Genomic DNA, 19,898 nt, shown 5'->3' with positions numbered 1-19,898 from the left:
AGTGCTATCTCGATCCAAACTGTTAAATACTTGATACATTATGTAGAAGTTTGAATAAAACGATAATGAATCCCAGATTAATTTAAACGACAGCCTTAATTTGGGGGATTAAGAGCACAGCGGCGATTCATTTCGGAATAATCGCGATTAATTTTGGAATAAAATTTAAATACGCTTTTTATTTTTTTCCATGGTAAATCAGAGCAAGTGAGCAGATATGTTATTTTATTTTTAGAGCTCAATCCGACTTGTTCAGTTCTAGGAGTCTGCGATGTTTCAGTCTGCTCTTGCAGTCCAGAATAGTGAGTTTTCAGGATGGTTTTCCAATCTATATAATCCTCTTTAAAACGATATATAATGTTTAAAAAAATGACCTGTGATAAATTTAGCTTACAAATTGTGTTCCTCTGTCAAATTGATCGCCGAAAAAAACCTTTTGTAATTTGAAACGCAACTGAAATCATCGTATTAAAATAATACTTTCAAATGGTGAATAATTTATTGTTTTAAAACGAAGATATGTAGGGCATGTTTACATTGTAATAGAAGATCTCATAAAAGGTATTTATTTAAAAAAGAGTTGATGACATTAAACAGTGTCAAACATCATACTTTTCATTTGGAATTTGAGGAAAAAATATATATATAATAGTAGCAAAAGCAAAGTTGTCCAATAAAAGGGTTCCGTTCCGTTTTTTTCCTTTTGAGGTAACTTTAAAAAATAAATTTGGGGAGGCTATTTGCCCAGCAGTGGAATATGAATAACTAGAAAAAAAAATTGGCATTATTTTAGATAACAAATTTATATCGAGATTTTTAATTTCGATGAAGGAGCCTAAAAACCACCAAAACTTTGAAATTCAAAAATATAACTTTGTGTCTTTTAAAAATTTAAAATTTGGTACAAATATGCCAGCGTATATTTTTACAAATACAACTCTTTTCAAAAATCTAATCTGTGATTTGGGGTGAAAATTTGTGTCAAAAATACACCATATGATTTATTGTACGGGTGGAGCCGCGGGCAGCAAATAGATCTCCATAGTTATAAGGTCACAGATTAAACAGCGACTGTTGACCTATAAACGTGGTACATGAGGCTGTGGGACAATACGCGACCTTCGTCATGCAGGGCCGGATGCTACATGTGTATAGATAGCTTAATAAGGGTGTTTATGAAGTTCTATGGTGGCATTTTATTTTAATCGCTAGATTTACTTTAGGAAATCAATTCTTAGAGACTGTTCAAAAAATACATAATTACTGGTTAAAAAAGGGGTTCCTTTTTGCAGTTGAGAACTCTGACATTGTACCTGTGCTACCACTAACTACCTATATAATGCTTCCCAACTTTATCTGAACTACGACTCATCTAACACAAGTTTTCCAAGACCCACCTCGAGCCTGTGTTAGAGAAAAGGAGGCATAAGACTCGTAAATCACAGATCACAGATCAATCACAGATCAGTCGAGAGACTATAGTAAAAAATCGAAAACAACACAATATGAATAAAGAACTTATTAAATCCTTACATATTATAAAACAAAGTCTTCTACCGCGTCTGTCTATCTGTTTTCGATGAACTCGAAAACGACTGCACAGATTTTCATGCGGTTTACACCAATAGATAGAGTGGAGCCACTAGTATTAAACAAAATTTTGTACCTGGCCCACCTGGTTCGTGGTTTGAACGTGAGAGTGTGTTGTGTACTTGCGAGGTTTTTTCGTACTCTCATGACAAAAAAAAATCATTACTATGAATTTTGGTATAAGGGCAGAAAATAAAATTGAAACTTGCTTTCGCGATATTCTAGTTTAAAAAAAAGCCTTTATATGCAATTTAAAAAAAAAGTGAAAAAAAAAACACCGAAACATGAATGAAATGAAGTTTCAGGGAATGAGAAATAAGAGCGAGGAGCTCAAGTGGCATGCGTCGAGAGCACTGTAATCATTCATCTGAGAGCCCTCGCATCGAGTGACGTATCGAGTATTCAAGTCAATCGAGTATTCGACTCGCAACTCCAATCGTTATGAGTAAAAGCGAACGGACAACTCCTGTGATATGGTTTTGATATAAACCTACCGTTATAAGTACACACATTTGAGTACATTTGAGTGTATCATGGACGGCTATAGTGATTATGTTTTTTTATAAGGAAACAGCTTATTTCTTATCTTTCAAAAACTTTTTGTGTCATCTACTTATCAGAGTTTTGATCATTACGTCTAATCTTACAGGGTTAAACTTAAAGCCAATTACAGATTCTCATTTTGTAAATTAGAAAGTTTTAAACTGAACAGAAAGAAAAAAAAAACAAAAGACAAACAGGGACGTGTCACATATAGATGGCGCCATTACTTACGTATATATATAGTGGTAACACAATTCTTTTATTTTCAGCGTATGGTTTCCGCCTTAGAATAGGATTTCTCTCCGTGGAGATTCAAATCAATACATAGAACAATGAAATTCGTTGCGTTCAGAAACCGCAATCACGTCACACAAGCTCGATCAACCACGGTGTGCGGAATCCAATTCACTGATTTTCCATATTAATGTGCTACTGTTATGTTTATTCACGTTCTGAATGTTGTTGAATGACCAATTTCCATTAAAATTGCATCAATTAATATGAAATTGACGTCCTCCGTGGCCTAATGGTCATCACGCCGCACTGCTACACAGGAGGTCCCGGGTTCCGGGACCCCTGTCAAGTCAAATTGAAAAATTATATTTTTCAGATTGACAGATTTTTCAGATTGTATGGGTATGTATATGGTATAGAAAATAGTATCGTTGAGTTCGTATATCCTATAACAGAAGTTCGAACACACTTTGGGGCCATTTTGGGGCTAACTCAATCTGTGTGATTTGTTCGTATACTTATATTCCAATTTCAAGATGCGAAGAATCATATTCAAGCAGAATATTTGTTTCACTAAAATATTCATTTATATTATAAAGACATTTTAAAATTCCAGCAAGAATTTTCTTGTCTTCAATTCCAAAGTTATAACATCATTAAGTATAAACCTATAGAAACTGTGTTTATTATATAAATCCCAATTCCAACTAATATAATAAATGCGAAAGTAAGTTTGTTTGTTACTTCTTCACGTTCTATCAACTCAACCAATTATGAAATTTTTCATACATATAAAAAGTAGTACGGTGAAGGAAAAAGTAACACATTTAATTGCGTGGTAGTTAGGGGTTAGGGGTAGGGGGGGGGGGGGGTAGTTAGGAGGCATTGCAAATGTAAAAAAACGGGTTGCACTCCGCCAGTGTCGGTAAAAGTGAAAACTTGAATATTAACGTTGTGCATTTTTGACGTCTCACGAATTTTTGATCAGGTAACGTGTCCTGACGCGAGTTTAACATTTTTCACCCATCACAAAAGTGCACAACGCCGCTAAAGAAGTTTTCACTTCAAAAACATTACAATCAACAAAAACTACAATTTCTCAAACAAGAAAAGTACGAGAGCTGATTTCACGGTGGAAAACCTCGGGTATTCAAGACCCGTAGGTATATTCCTAGTACCAAAGCGTCCTCCAGCAGATAGCGGTCCTCCAAACTGATTTACGACCGCCATTTTTATTCTGTGCCCTCATTACGATCCCAAATCTCAAATTACCCGTCCAAAACCGAAGGTTGGAGATCTATGATTGTTGGTTTAGTTATGCCAGTTCCAACTGCGAGTATATTTGGAGTTTTTGATGTACCTGTCGAAACTCTCGTCCGCACGGACGTTTTTTTAATCCCGACGACAGAAGGAGTTATATGTTTGACTTATCTATGTACCTATCTGTATGTCTGCATATGCTGTCATTGCAAAGTTTAACTTTTAAAATCTTCTTTTTCAGGTAAGGATTTGAGCGTAAAAGGGAATTACTGCAAGTATAACTAATTACTTTTATCTCGGTGACTACAACATCATAATTTTTCAAAACTATGTTTTTTCAACATTTAACGTAAAACAGGAACGCGAAGTAGAAAGTTTACCAGCGATATCTTGCAAGTATGTTACTGTGTAGTTAGTGGTAATAATCAATACTGCCTAATTTATTTGAAGGTCAAGTCTATTAATTTATATCAAAGTTCTTTCCAATATTACCTATGGCTACTATTGCACAACGATTATAGACCACCGACCACTCATAAAGGCCACAGTGATTTGCCGCTCCATTTCCGCGAAACCAGCACAATATTTCTGAAATGAATATAGTTTTATTTTCACTCCCCAGATCTCTTGAGTGGCGTTGCAATTAGTGCAACGCCGTCGCTAATGAGAATCGCGACGCCATCTTAAATCACACCTCGCAAAACAAAATGGCGGGCGAATTAGTGACAAACTAAAAACGACGGATACTTTTTAACGGGATTTTTGTTCTTATTATTTACCTATTTATTAACAACTTCTACACATGAAATACATATATGCTAAAATAAAAATTTCTGGTGCCGATTATGTCCAAAGAAATATCTTCCAGCAGACCCGGGAGGGGAAAGATTAAGAAAGGGCTAAATAATAAATTATATATTTAAAATACATTTATTAAATACAGCTAGTATTTACTAAGTTACCCGCGACATCGTCAGCTTAGAATAGTTACTTCTGACTGCATAATTATATTTTGTTATTATTGTTTTGTAAATGTGTACCTATATATATATGTGTTTACCTATGCCAGGTTACTAATTTTTAGGACTCATATTTTTGTGTTCGGTCGCCTTTTCAATACTTCCAGTATCAGTTCTGGGGTACCACTCAGTTACAGCTTTACTCAACCTTCCACCATTCCTTCTAGCCAGGTGCCCAGCCCAATTCCATTTTAATGTCGCGACTCTGGAGACCACGTCTTGAACTTTTCGTTCAAGACTATAGTATAGACTTCGTTAGTTTGTATAGACTTATATTTATGTCTAAATCATTAAGTATTCACTTGATTCTTTGAGAAGATATTGAATATTCATTAGGTAGTAAATTGGTGAAACCTGACAGAACGGTTTGATTTAAAAATCGGAATTGTAAATGATCGTTTGGTGAATTTAATCACAGAATGTAACTGATACGACAGCGTGGTGTTGTACCTATATTGGAATGTAATGTACCAACTTTGTTTTATGAATAAATGAATTGAATTTGAAATTGATATTGGTGGATTGGATAGGATACTAGATTCGATATCCTTACATATTATAGTCCTCTGCCGCGTCTGTCTGTCTGTTCGCAATAAACTCTACAAAGTACTAAAAACGAATGCACAAAGTTTATTGTGGTCACCATTAGATAGTGTAATTCCTGAGGAAGGTTTAAGTAAATAATTTATTATGTTTTTACCATACTCATACACCTTACCGTAACTTTGATTTGATTCGATTTATCAAAGACCAATAAATGTGAATTTACCTAAATCTACCTAAATCCACATTCTAGCACAAAAGTTTTCTTGCAAAATCAGCATCTTTGGAATAACGGCATTCAATAAATCAAAAGAAAAAATATCTGAAAGTCATTTTTCAATGCAGACTTCATTAAAAACCTATAATGAGTGACGAGCGATCAGAAACAGCTAATTCTGTGGTGTTGCCAACATGAAAACAAAAGAACTTCTAAATTAAACTTTTCTAAAGCGACCCTTTGTTCAAATATTGGGTCGTAATGGACGATCTTGGACCCAAAATTATACCGGTTCGATGGCTCCGAATAAAGATTATACCAGTGCCGCGTTAAGTCGCTGGGGGCCCATAGAAAATGGTAACCCTTCTTATTAGAAGATTACATTTACACATACGTACATAGACATTATAAAGATGCCACGAAGCTGCCTTTGCGACTTTTAATTACCGATCGACAACTTCAGTGCAGGCTAATATTTGTTCGTGTTAATTTTCACCGATTTTTGTCTTTGGCTCTGACTGTGCTGTTTGTGTTCTGTTCATCGGGCTGACGATACATGTTTTGCACCTAGTGTGGGCCGTTGAGCTTTTCCATTTTTTATCTACTAATACGATAATGGCCATTAGTTAAATCAGATACTTTTTTCCATGACGTGTCTAAACAACAATAGTATTGGGATTTTTATAACAGTGATCACAAGTGACGTCATAAATGTTGGATTCAAAAAGCGTTTTAATTATACTTTAATAAAAAAAATACAAAATGTTACTATAAATAAAATTTGTAAAATAAAATAACAATTGATTATATTGTTTCATTATGCGTAGGTATGCCCTATTAATTATTGTAAGATGTTAGTCTTTGATAAATAAAATAAATTAATGCGTGTTAGGAGGCTGTCGCAAGCTAGGTTTTGAAACTTGTAATATTATTGTAGGGACGTAGTCGCGGTTCCCCATGCCACGGGCCCGTATGATGAGTGACTAATCCGGCACTGGATTATGCCATTAGTTCCCGACCTTGCTTCCACCTGACTCCTGATGGATCACTGGTTCACATATTCTATCATACAGAAATAGTATTATAATTAGTTTAGGCCTGCTTCATATGTTTCTTTATACTTAGGCAAGTTGCTCAAAAATTTTTTTTCCGAAACCAATTAATTAGCTGATCTATTAAATATTTTAAGTCGTTAAGTAGTTTATATAAATACTTGGGTATATAGTTACAGAGATATTAAAAAATATTTTTAAACATAGAGCTAGGAGGAGATAATATTCAGAAAAAATTGTTAGCTAAGTAAACAGCCCAGCATTTGCTTCGGGTTTAACTATTCTTCAAAGTCAAAGCATTCATTCCGAAAATAGACATTCGCAGGCACTTTTCTTTACCATGGTATACAGAGTCAAGAGTTGTAAAACAACAAAAAAACACGTTGTATTGCGGGTGTTTTAGTGAAATCGAAATGAAATAATGACTGATCGTCAAACCTATCGCCTATGAGAAGAATCTCCAGTTTATTGCCCTTTGTAGATTTACTTTTACAATCTGCGCAAGAGTAGAAGATCTGGCACATTTTATATTCTTCTTTCGCTGCCATGAAATCGAACATTCGAAGTTTTTTTTTTGTTCTGATGGTACGAGTTTACACCATTCGATATCGACCGTCGAAAGTTTTCAAAGTGAGACGCAACGAACCAGCGAACCAATCACAGTTGCGCCATTGTGACGCAACTACAACCACACCGCAACGGTTCGCTGCGTCTCACTTCGAATCGATTCGAAGTGTCGATTCGAGATGTCGAGTATCGAGTAGTTATAGAAGTGAAATGTAAACCCGCACTCCGCCCTCTATTTGTTTCGAGTTACTCGCTATAAAATGATGTTTATGAACAAGTTGATACGACTAACTCGTGCAATGTGAACCTTACAATCTATTTCCAGCACGATGACAATGTTACGAAATCATTTCTTATTCCTTTGACGTTAACGTATTAGCCTGTATTTGTTTATTCTGCCTAATTTAACTTCGTAAAGGGGATAAGCCGGTGTGTGTTAGTAGTAGCTTGCGCCGATGTCTTTGCCCACTATCTCTATCGTGTTCCTGGCGGTACACTTATGAGTGAACTCGGTTAGATTTGAAAAAAAAAGAAACTACTCTTTTACTCCGGTGGACATCGCACGAGGAGACTAAAAAGTCTTGCGAAAGCTCATAGGCAACAATAACATTATTCTCAAACAGGGTTGATGTCAAGAAGGTGGCCGGTCGTGAAATCACAAATGAATTTCCATTTCAATGTTTATTTTTGAAATAGGCATCAGGCTTCGGGCCGTCGAAGCCAAGAATGAAGCACGTTCAAATAAGAGAGAGGCTCCTCTACCACGCGATGGAATTAACTAATCAAGTTAGAGTGAATATGATGAGATTAACGGAAATACGCGGTTCCGATCGCATTCATTAAGTTGACGGCGCTGAGATGAACTCAATTAGTTATTACTCAATTAAAACTAAATGTATTTAAAGCTACATTTCGCATGCGACTTCTCTTGTCATTAAATACACGGGGGCGAAGTCGCGAGCTACAGAAACAGTACTTTTGTCGGGATGAAATGGACTCTTGTGTTTCTCAGCACTATCAAAATTATTTATATAATATAAGTAATACGTACCGATTTAATTAAATCCAAATTTCCCTAACCGGATAACAGATTCATAAGCTTTTCCTGATCCATAAAAGCTTGTTAAGAAAACCTAGTTATGGAGTGCTTTCTAAGGGAATTTGTATCTCTAGGCAGTGCAGGCGTGAATGCAAATGAGACTACGTGGGCCGCCACAAAACGAGCTTTTAAAAGCTCGCCCCCATTCACACGTGGATATAGAATATGCATGGCGACAGACCGTCTGCTCAGTGACGTAGCTATCAACGGACTATGCACTACACCAGGTGTCTCACTCTTAGGGGCTCTCGAATCAGAATCTATTTTTTTGACACACATTTACCAGAGGTACATGGTCGTCTGCTATGGGTGCTCATCTATTACCGCCGCTAAACAGACTGCATGCATTGTTGTGTTCCGGTTTGAACTGTGAGAGAGATGCAATTACAGAATAGTGGCCAAAGACTCTTGGTCACAAAGTCGGCGACGACGCTCGTGTAACACCAAGGTATTCCAGGCGTCCACTGGCTGTGGTGATCATCAGGTGCGTTGGATGCCAGTTTGATTGTTTAAAAAAAAACATTTTTTATAATACAACTTAAATAGCTTAGTTGTAAAGAGACCTGGACTACGACGCTTAATAGCTGAGTAAGAAACTGGGAATACAAGAGACAGAGCTTTGGATTACCCCAGATTCTTCTGCACTAGAGTCTACGCGGTTATCTTATAGTTACACCACCACTGTGTTGCTGGAACCTCTGAAATAGTTTTTCATAATACAGCCTCCATAGAAATAGAACTCACGTGGTAAGTATGTAAAAACTCCCTTAATGACTATAATCGTTAAAGGCGGGTTTTCTCTGAGTTAACAATTATCATTAACTCTTGATGAACATAAAAAAGCAAAATCACAAACCTTACATAGTTTGATTTTTGGCTTCTCTGTGAAAAAGCTATCTCCCCAAGTAAATTTTTACCGGCCGTATATATGCATAGCATTAGTAAAATAAAATGTCGTTTTGATCGCACATTGGCCGGGTTTTTTTTTCTTCTTTTTTTTGATCTATGCACGCTGGGCTTCCGCCAATGCATTGGCATATCTCAAGTACCATTGCTATTTCTATGATTTATTATTTCCAGCCAGAATTGAATGATTCATAATTTCTGAAATCAAATCAGCTATTTGGTTCCAAGCATGAATTTAGTAAATACTTCGTCGGAGTACCTACTAATTCCATGGCTCCAAGCTCTTTGTTTTGGCACCTATAATGTTTTTTTTTTAAATATAAATATTCATTTCCTTAAGATAGTGATATATACCTATCTAAAGCGTAGAGAGTAAATATTTACATAGGATTCGTTTGAATCGTGATTCATTTGTTGGCTATGATTGGCCAGTTGTTAGTTCAGTTGTATCAGAATGACACTATCGCATAAATGTGTTGTACGATCATTAGTGTAAACTGTAGATAAACAAACACTTATATCAGTGTGCAGGTACAAACAGGCAAAGGCAATATCGCGCCAATTACACAGCTCGCCGCCATTTCCAATATCCTGGTACAATCAAGATGGCGCCGCTTCCGGCCGCCATGTTGTGCTGTGCATCTATATTGTTTTAGAATATGTGTCAGATTAACTACAACGCTCATAGTACTTACATGGTATTAAGTTTTTTGCTGTACTAACTGTTACTGTTTTACCTGTGATCGGAAAGAGATAATTTGATTTGAAATGTTTTTCACAGATTATGCAGTAATATTTTAAACACTTGGAATATTCATGATGTCACCAGAAACCAGGGACAAGAGCCATAATCTAGCGGAAATTAACAGTTTCGATGAGAGTAACTGGCGATTTTCCAACTGTTTCGAATATATTTTTCGATGGATTTTGGAGGTTAGCGGTTTGCATATTTCACAAGAGGCCACTGGTTCAGTGTTAAATTTTATATTCGGTTTCAATTTGGTTGTCACCGTTTATAGAATTACTTTGGACGTTGAGCAAGACCATAAATAAGCCCTCTTAATTTATATATATTTTTGAGTGACTGCTACCTGGCCCTGGGCTCTGACGCTGTAAACGTCTATGGCTGAGGAAGCAATCAGGAAATTGCTCGGATGAGAGAAAGAGAGAGGTATGATATCTTAGATAGGTACAAGAAGTGCGTCGATATAAACCTACGATTCCACATTTAGGATTAAAATTTTTTTTATTTTCATTAGGAAAAAAGTAACGCTTATTTATTTTTACCTGCGAGGTTTCCAAAAAGTTTTCCTCCAGATGTAATCGATTCGAAGCCGTAAAGGTGTGTACTGAGCCTGGCAGTACAGAAGGTCGTTTGTTAGGGCTCCGGTGAGAAATGGCGTCGGGTGATCTGCCGGCGGCAGGTCGCTCTCCGGCGCTCCGCCCCTACGCATACTAAGTGCCGCCATTTATTTTAAAAGGAGCTCCTAAATATAAACAAACTAGGTTTGGAGTTCGGTTTTGTTTCAATATTTTTTTTTCATTGTGCAGCCTGTTCAATTTAATTATTAATTGAATTGTATTGGCGTTTGATACAGAAGGTAGCAATAAAGATATCTTCAACGGTTCTACTTTTTTCAACATTATGATGATTATAATATAGAAAAAATTCATGAAAAATTGTTGGCTTCTACCATTTTTTGTTCCATTTTCATGAAGTAATTGTAAAGTAGTTTTTAAATTTATCTTTTATCAATAGTTAGTAAAGTTTATTATTATTATTATAAAGTCTTAGAGGTTAAATTAAATACACATAACTAGGTACGTACTCATTTTATAAAATGTTCAATATTCGGATTTCGTCCCCTTTCGACTTCAACCCCTTTCGTCAATAACGACCTGACCGCATTTCGTACACAATAAATTTTCGCATGTTGGTCTGTCTGGACAGATGTCCGCCGAAAACGCTGATAAAAGCCCATAAATACTGTTTGCTGACGTGGCGACCCGAGCATTGTTTTGATGACAAACCTTTATGTCTGCTGTCGGGTTAAATATTCAAATTTTAGGAACGGACTTGGATTTATTGCCAACTTTTTAACCCAAGATTTAGGAAGGAAGGTATAGGAGAGATAGGTATATCCCCAAGATAAGGAATGAAAGAATTATTGATTGGTAAGATTGCTAAAAGTGAATTATGTCGTTATTCCCATCTCTTTGCTATGTGAAACTATGAAAATTAGTCTCGTTGGAATTAAATACAAATCACACGCGTTACATGGCGAAATATACTTAAAGATTAACCTAAACAGCTAGGTCTGTCCACTAGAAAAATAATCGCAAAAGAATTTACAGTACCTATTCCAAATAATTCGCATATCTGTTAGATTTAGAATTCCAGCAAGCAAAACAGTAAATCTTCTCGCCAGAAATCTACGGAATATTGCGAGCATAAACTTTCCCTTTAACTGAGTATAAAATTTTCGCTTTGTCGATCGAAAGACGCTGTAGATAGTAATCTACAGCTATTTGTCTTTCGATTAAGAATCCATAATTCCATATCTATACTAATGTTATAAAGTCTGTTTGTCAATGTTTCATGGGTAAACCAAATTTTGATGATATTTGGAGTATGTATATAGATATAATTTAATGACGGGCGTCAGCTTAGTCTCTAAGCTTATTGTCTTTTTTGCCTAGTGTTTAGAATTGTTTAGATAGCTCTTTTGATTTTTATATCCATCTCTGTTTAATTTCGTCGAAATCAAATCATTATCAAGTTTTCAGATTATCAAAACATTAAAAATACGAAATTTACCTATCCCATCCTTACATTATAAAATGACGCATCTGTCTGTCATTAAGCGATAAACTTTAAAACATCTGGACGGATTTTTGCACGGTTTTCACCAACAGTTAGTGTTTTCTGAGGAAGGTTTACGTGTATCATTGAGTTTACTCTTGTGAATACGGGACCGCCCGCTAGTCTATCACATATATGGCATTAGTAGGGCATCTATTTCAATTCAATAATCATAAAACTGAACTGGTACAGAAGGGTCCAGTCAGAGCCATACGACCAGAATACAAATTGATCAGTAAAAATAAGCCCTTTGGTAAATCAAAATAAAATGATAAAGCAATATCGGTTTTTGTTCTAATAATATTGAATGTAATTGAATCGAACTATCTAATTTAATGATACACATTAGATAGTTCGATCATCGGCGATCCAATTGGTTGAAATTTTGGTCGTAGCTCGCCTCTAGTATTGCGAGCATAACCGCGAGCCTATATGAAATTTATATTATTCCTAAATAACACAAAGCTTATTATGTTGACGACATCGCATCGCTCATTGTGAGCAAGCTTCACGTGTGTCGTCAGCTCACTATAAGTTCGTACGTCTATCACTCACTTTTTATATACATAAAACGACACATATCTTCTTCAGCTCATAAATCTAATAAATAAAATCAAGAAAACTTTGTCTCGACAAATTACAATGTCCACGAATTTTAAACTTGTTTCTTCTCGAACAGAAATTGTGTACTAATTTATTTATTTGAAAGTTGCTAACTTCCGGTGGTAGCGAGGCTGCATATCCTTGAAAAATTAAATATTAATGTAGCATTCTGCTGAAAAACTGGTCTAAAATGAATTTTAACGGAATTTATAGGAACATACCTAGTATTATTTTATTATAGGCACTCATATAACAGAAGGGGTTTGTCATAGGGTAGCCTCTTAGTCATGTCGTGTATAGGTACAATAGGTACTCATTCGTTATTGTTAATTAACAGTGTTTCATTTCACGTGATGACAACGTCATCACAGGTTCATAATTTACATAAATTAGGATTACATATTATTTTATACAGATATGAACGCGTTTATACAGATATGAACGCGATAAAGTCTAAACCTATTGGACGGATTTTTGGTCGGTTTTCACTAATAGCTAGTGATTCGTGAGGAAAGTTTAGGTGCATAAATTCATGCATGGTTTTACCCGAGCCGGAACGAGCCGCTAGTAGGTAAATATATACTTAAACTGGCTGCGCCCCGGAGCTTCGCTCCCATGGAAATTTCGGGATAAAAAGTACCCTGTGTATTATTACAGGTTATATTCTACCCGTGTACCAAATTTCATTACAATCCGTCCTGTATATTTTGCGTGAAAGAGTAACAAACATACATATACATCATCACAAACTTTCGCATTTATAATATTAGTAGATGTACCGTCCAATATACCGGACAGTCGAGTCGAGGCGATCCGGAAACGTGGAACAAAGTTGTGAGTATGTCTGTGCATCCAAACCGGAAGCTTCGTTCCTCTGACACTAAACACACAGTTTTGCAATAGTTAAGTAAGACTGGTAAAGCTCTATTCGATCATTATATTCCCTGTTGTGGGGATTTCGGGTATTTATTTTTGGGGACTCTTACGTTTTGTTATATCTATTAAAATTATATCCCAGATATCTACTTATTTGTGTATCCAATTATGACCATTGCGATACGGATTGTCGAGTTTGGTCTTATACTTTAGCATATACTCTTGTCTTTATTATACTGTGTTATAAGATCATTATTATACTATTAGTGTAAAAAAATAATACAAAGTCTTAATTTTTTTGCATGATTTATAGAAATTTATCAAACAGCTTGTAGAAAACATTTTTATTATTCGAAATTTCGTTTCATTAAAATATTTATCTGAGCTAGGTTTATTGAAAAAAAATGAATAAATTTATCCCTTAGGAAGACGTGGGTGCTGCAGGTTTTAGGTTTTTGTATGTATGCAAATACTATCTGGTTTGTGAATTGCTTTATCAGTTATATGACGGATGTTTGCTACTCAGCACAGCAAATATAAGGTTTAGAATTTGAAATTATGTCCACACAATCAGTTATTATTTCTATATTTCTATAGTGTAATGATTGTGGACGAAAATAGTTACTTCATAAAATTATAGTATATAGTTACGATTTAAGTATTTTTGATAAGTAATTCTGATATAAGTAGGTATATAGATTTTCTTAACTCTCTTACAAGTTTTTTTCCGATAGGAAAATTAGGTATTAGAAAACTATTTCACTCAGTTTTAATTTCGTTCATTACTTTTAAAAGGAGAAAACAGTTGAAGAGAACAGGAAACTCAACAATTTATAGGGTCTTCTAATTCAAGTTTACTCTAAAACAGGAAAAGACCATGAGTTTTAGATCTATTTTATATCTTACAAAACGCACAATATCCTTCATTAGGAAAACGACAAAAAGTGATGTATTGTAAGGAAGCCTCTATATTTCGATGTCCAACCTCCGGGGTCCACGATAACTAAGTTTGTTCATGTTCAAGCAGGAAATAAAGCTTTCCAAAGCTCTCCAAAGCTCCCCAGACTGATTTCTACCTTCAAATGAACATATGATAAAATACACTGGAGATTTTAGATGTAACTTGGATTGTAATGTTCGTTTTACAAGGCGAGAGTGGTGGCGAAGAACAATCTATGTTATTGGCTAAATAATGAAGAAGATAGAATGGCTTTTTCATTGAGGTATTACTTAAATAATTTAGAGTGTGAACGATCGGAAAATGGACATTCTTTTTGACATTTTATATTATAACTCGATTACATATAAGCCTCGTAATGAAACGTAGATATACTTCATTTACTCGAACACGGACAAAATTTCATAAAGTTTCGCTCTGCGGATATTTTGCCAAGTCGTGTCTAACTTTGGAGAGCTTGCTACTTGCTTATTTGTAAATACTTGGCGCCTTCAAGTTTGGATGGATTCTTCGGAAAGTAATTGGAGTTAAGTCTGTCGCCAAGGATACAAGACGTGTTCATGACTAATTTCATGATTACTTATAGGTAGTGTTTTAGATCGACTCTCACAATCATTAGGTGTGCAACTGTCAGACGAATGGCAGTTTGTTTGACGTGTATTGCGATGTCATAAGTGCCATATTTACACATTTTACAATCTCTAGTTATGTCACGGGAGAGAGATTGGATTATGAGTCATCTTCGTGTGTAATTTACGATTTAATTTGTCATAACGTGATTTTTGATGTTATAAAACTACGGTTATTAGTTGCCGCGTTACGTAGACGTTTATTTGTCCCTCCATGGTAATGTTACATATACGTAATTATATATCCCGTGGGAGTGTGTAACCGGCTTTACTCTGGAGGCCTCGAGTTAATTATTCATATGCTGCCGGCGATCGAGATAGTTCGCCAACTTTACAGCAGCGAGTATGTCGGACGCGCTTAAATTTTAAATACACCCAGTTATGATCGAAAATATTTTTTTTTTATGGATATAATGGACGAATCATAGCAATAGATTGTGCTAGCTTTCTTATTCATGAAACTTGTAAAGGTGGTTCATAAACAGGAAAATAAAATAGCTTATGTAGATATGCACAAAATTAAGAATGGGTATGGTGTAGTTTTTGTAAATTGAAATTGACAAACTAAAACATAGGAATAAATAACCTAGGTTCTTAGATGAGGATAACTCTTAAACTAACTCCACCCTTATTAAATAAGGTACCTAATGGTACCTAACCCAAAAATATAATATATTCAATACTTTATCTTTTTATTACAAAGCGGTTCCAATGTTCATATATAACAAACAATAAGTGCATTTTCTCAAATGAAGTCAGTGGCCAAATCTAGGTTGTCTTCTTAACAAAAAGAAGGTATAAATAAAGTGCAGACTGTAACAAGTTGTTATTTCTGTGCAGCGGGCGCGCAGTCGGCGCTCTCGAGCGGGCCGGCGCTCGCGGAACCCGCGCCTACTAAACTGCCAAGTACGTTTCTCTTAAATATAGCCGCAGTAAGATCTCGCTACCAAAAATAAACCCATCTCGATATTCTTCCATCTTTAAAACAATAAATTAGAACGCCTAATTACATTTCTGTCTAACGAATGCAAGGATTTTTTTTGAATTTAAATATCCCAGCCTAAATAATAAATGTATAGGTACCATAGATTTGGTGAAGTTTACCGACCGACATTTTGACAGTCAGATAAAGTTTAGATATCGAAATTGGAACACGGACGGAACAACTCAGGACAGGCTTTTAATGAGTTGTGTTCACAATGGTGCCTCCTAATTCCAACTGCCCAGTTCCGAAACGCAAAATTATCACTTGGCAAAACTTTGTAAAGTAGATTAGTGAGATCTTATTATGGCATTTTAATATTACGTTATTAAGCACAAAATTAGAGCACCCCTGTACGTCATTGAGAATTCCGTATAATCCATACTGATCACTTTTTTTTTTAAAAGCGTAATAAAAAATTATTGACCACAAAGGCAGACCCGAATATTAAAAATTGATGACCAAGCTAACGCAGAGCGGAAAATGGACATTAATTTTGGCATTTTTCCAATTTGCGCAACCCCTGGCACAATGTAGATCCTTATCACTTGTTTTTTGGGGTCCTTTGCTGATGCAATTTATAGTTTGGCATGATCAGTAGTTGCAAAGTTAAATATAAAAGTTTCTGGAGTTATGTAAAAGTTATGTATGAAATCTGCCGCGGGTAATGAAGTTTTTAATCGATTTTGTGGTACCTACAGTGCCGAGAAACTTTTAATGGGCTGCTGGTGAGCTCGACGGAAAGACCTAACCTTACCTACGTAACCTTACCTTTAGTTACCTACGTAACTTGACCTCAGTTTTACCTGCCCATTATCCCACGGAATTGCAGAGTATAATTATGTAGGTCTTAATGAGAGTATGCGGTCGAAATTTTAATGTATTTCTATACAAATATCGCATCGCATTTAGATAATACCTAGACTAGATGCTTTATTATAATATAAATATTTTTTTATATACAATTAAAAGTATAGTACTTACATCTAGTCATTTGATTAATGTAAGATAATTGCAATAAGTTTTATTAAATCGATAATTTTTATAGGGTTTCGTATCTTTAGAATCATACACGCATCGATTTGAAATTTTATAAAGGGCCTGAGTGTATCTTTCAGTTATGAAACATTCAAATATATCAAAGTTAACGTAATCAAAATATTTTTTTAATTTCCACGTGTAGGTAAATACAAACCCAAGTATTTGCTTTGAAAAAATAACATGTTTTTAATGAACAAGGTGGTATCCACGAAGTTCCAACACCTCATTGTTTATTCCACGCGAACAACTCGAGACTGGAGTCTAACTTCATCGAGAACAGATTTAGACAAACATGTGGCAACTCAGTCGAGCTCCGGTACTCTCCCTTTACCCAGCCGAGCATGAATATCCGTAGCTTTAGAATTTCCTACACGACAAAAATATAGAAATACGGATTAGATACCTACTTTCTTCTTCATAGTCGTATTCCTCATGGCTGAGGGTCGTGGTTATTACGTGGAATTAAACACACACAACAACTTTCTTGGCATTATTAATGGAGTGGTTTGCCATTGCCTTCTCCATTTCACACACAAGTTAATAATAATCAACCAGTGTGCAGGTTTCCTCACGATGTTTTACTTCACCGGATGCAAGTGGTGGACGATGAAAACAACTATACATGAGTCAGATTGGTATAGAAACCAATATGCACGAGTAGAATTCGAACCTGGGAACTTTCGATCCACAGGCGGGCGTCTTAACCATTACACCATCACCGCTTCTATAAATTACATACTTTACTGAGTGTGAAAAGTGTTACCCCGATAGTTAGAATTTCCCATAGTTCCATAACACTAGGATTTTTTCCATAGTGGAGACGAGATGGTGATAATTGATAAAGCTCGTTTTCTTCTCATATTTATACGTATATACTGTTATGCGTTTCTGAATGAGTCTTCTCTTATCACATAATATGATGTCGTTACGAAAATGTTAAAACAGAATTAAATTCGCATTAAATGTTGACCTACTAGGTGTAATAACTTTGGGTCTTTTTTTCTATTATTTTTTGAACATGCCTACGCATAAATTTCTAACGTACACCACTTCTGATTTACAAAAAAACTAAAGACAGGCAACTCCATCGGTAAGTTCGTTATTCTGGGCCAAGTGCCTCTGAAAGGAAGTTCTTTTGCGTCGCTCGGTGCATTTAATGTGTCAAAGAAGATAAATATTCTGCCAACCATACGAGTAATGTAGTGGACCTAGATTTTTAATGAAACGTTTGGGATGTAAGTAAGATCAATTTGTGATGTAACCTACTTACCGAAAGAAACAAAACTAATCAATTTGACAAATTCACAGATGCAGGACAAGTATTTTAACACGCTAAATACTTATTTGATAGTTTAATGAAATTAGTATATTCGCCCGATCTTTTGAAAAATAATATACACGTCAAACTACACCTACATCACAAATTGGTAAATTATCACAGTCACTTTGTTCGAAAGCAAAATCCGCTACATGTTACCCTCATGTCATGCGCCGACGTCTGATACCCTTATCTCCCCATACCAACCGTTCCTTTTTATACTAAACAGTAAATAAAGATATTATTATTAAGTGCAGCAATCCCGGTGAAATTTTATCGCAATTTTTCACTGAAATTAAAACGCAAAACAAAAGAGGTTGAACGCTGCCAGCTTGGAAACGCTCGTACTGTAAAGGTAACTTCAAAGCATATTTAGATTGTATGCTATACAGTCGACGCTTTATTAAAATGCGGGGTATTTTAGGTACCATCTAGGTTTAGACGATGGATGTCGATAAATAAGTAGTTATTAATTTATTAATTATAAAAGATACACACAACACTTAGTTACCTAACACATGCTGTGAGCCTAGGAGCATAACTATTACTAGACAAAAACATATCACTTACAGATACATTAATAAAACTATTTAACTACTTAAACTACGTGTGTTATACTGTATGTGACCCGGCGACGAAAATTGGAAACTGAGCAATTTTGAAATGTCATTTTTTGTTAATTTTAACAACGGCAGTCGTAATACATATAGCAGTAGTTATACATATAGTTTTTTACGAAAGGTCAGTTAAACAAGATGGAAGTATTTAATTCCTTATGGAATGATAAGTCAGTGTTGAATTTATTTATACGCTAGATGATAGATTTGTTACTTATACAATAATCAAATCAAATGATTTGATTTGTATATAGGAACTTACATTGTAACTTAGATTTCTATATATAGGAACACTTTGTATCTTTACGTTTTTGGAATTAGCAGGTAAATACTTATCAAATCAAAGCCGGTTATTTTTTCGATGAAAATACATAAGTGGGTCAACGAAAAACATCGATGAGTTACGTATTTCAGGATTTTCGTAGATATCAGTCATTACCAGTGCGTCATTACTGTCGTCTGTCGAATGACGATAGGCGTGTGATTATGACGCACGCTGTAATTAATCTCGCTGGAGTGGAAATGGCCACTCGGATTTAAAATATTTGAATATCACTTTGTGCCAGGCAGCTTTATTTAACTAAATCAGAAATGTTTATTTGCCGGAATACAGTACAATATTTTGTAATACATCATAATAATCTCATGTTATTCAGTCCGCAAGCAGACGTGCATAAATTTGTGCATTTTGATTTAAAACAATTCTCAAATTTATTACACATTAAAATAATAGGTAGGTGTAATGTCAAATTGCCAAAACGTTTGTGAAAACAAGTCAAAAAGTAAACGTGCTTGGTTTTATAAAAAAAATATTCACTTACAAGTACAAAAATATTTCTTAGAACTCGTGAAGGACTGTGTGAAAATTAGCTCCCCTCGAATGGAACTTTTGAAACTTCTAATAGCTTATAATAGCTCGCGGCACTCCATACTTTTCTACGATACTCCCGTCGTCGTAGATTTGTTATATTTCATTTAGTT

At 35.3% G+C, this 19,898-nt stretch overlaps 1 protein-coding gene across 4 annotated transcripts in view; it reads left to right on the top strand.

Moving 5' to 3' along the window:
• Positions 1-19,898, top strand: part of LOC128672508 (uncharacterized protein) — a 79,836-nt gene that overhangs the window by 45,066 nt on the left and 14,872 nt on the right. For 3 of the 4 annotated variants that reach the window (XM_053749709.2, XM_053749711.2, XM_053749712.2), the window contains exon 4: positions 15,800-15,865. The exons of the other annotated variant lie outside the window; for it this stretch is intronic. In XM_053749709.2, the coding sequence (XP_053605684.1) occupies positions 15,800-15,865 (66 nt within the window). The remainder of the gene's footprint in view (positions 1-15,799; positions 15,866-19,898) is intronic. 4 annotated transcript variants of the gene reach the window in all.

The sequence above is a fragment of the Plodia interpunctella genome, chromosome 9 (assembly GCF_027563975.2).
Source record: "Plodia interpunctella isolate USDA-ARS_2022_Savannah chromosome 9, ilPloInte3.2, whole genome shotgun sequence".
In the NCBI taxonomy this organism is placed as follows: Eukaryota; Metazoa; Arthropoda; class Insecta; order Lepidoptera; family Pyralidae; genus Plodia; species Plodia interpunctella.
The sequence above is the reverse complement of the archived record's forward strand: the minus strand, read 5'-3'. Positions and strand labels throughout refer to the sequence as shown.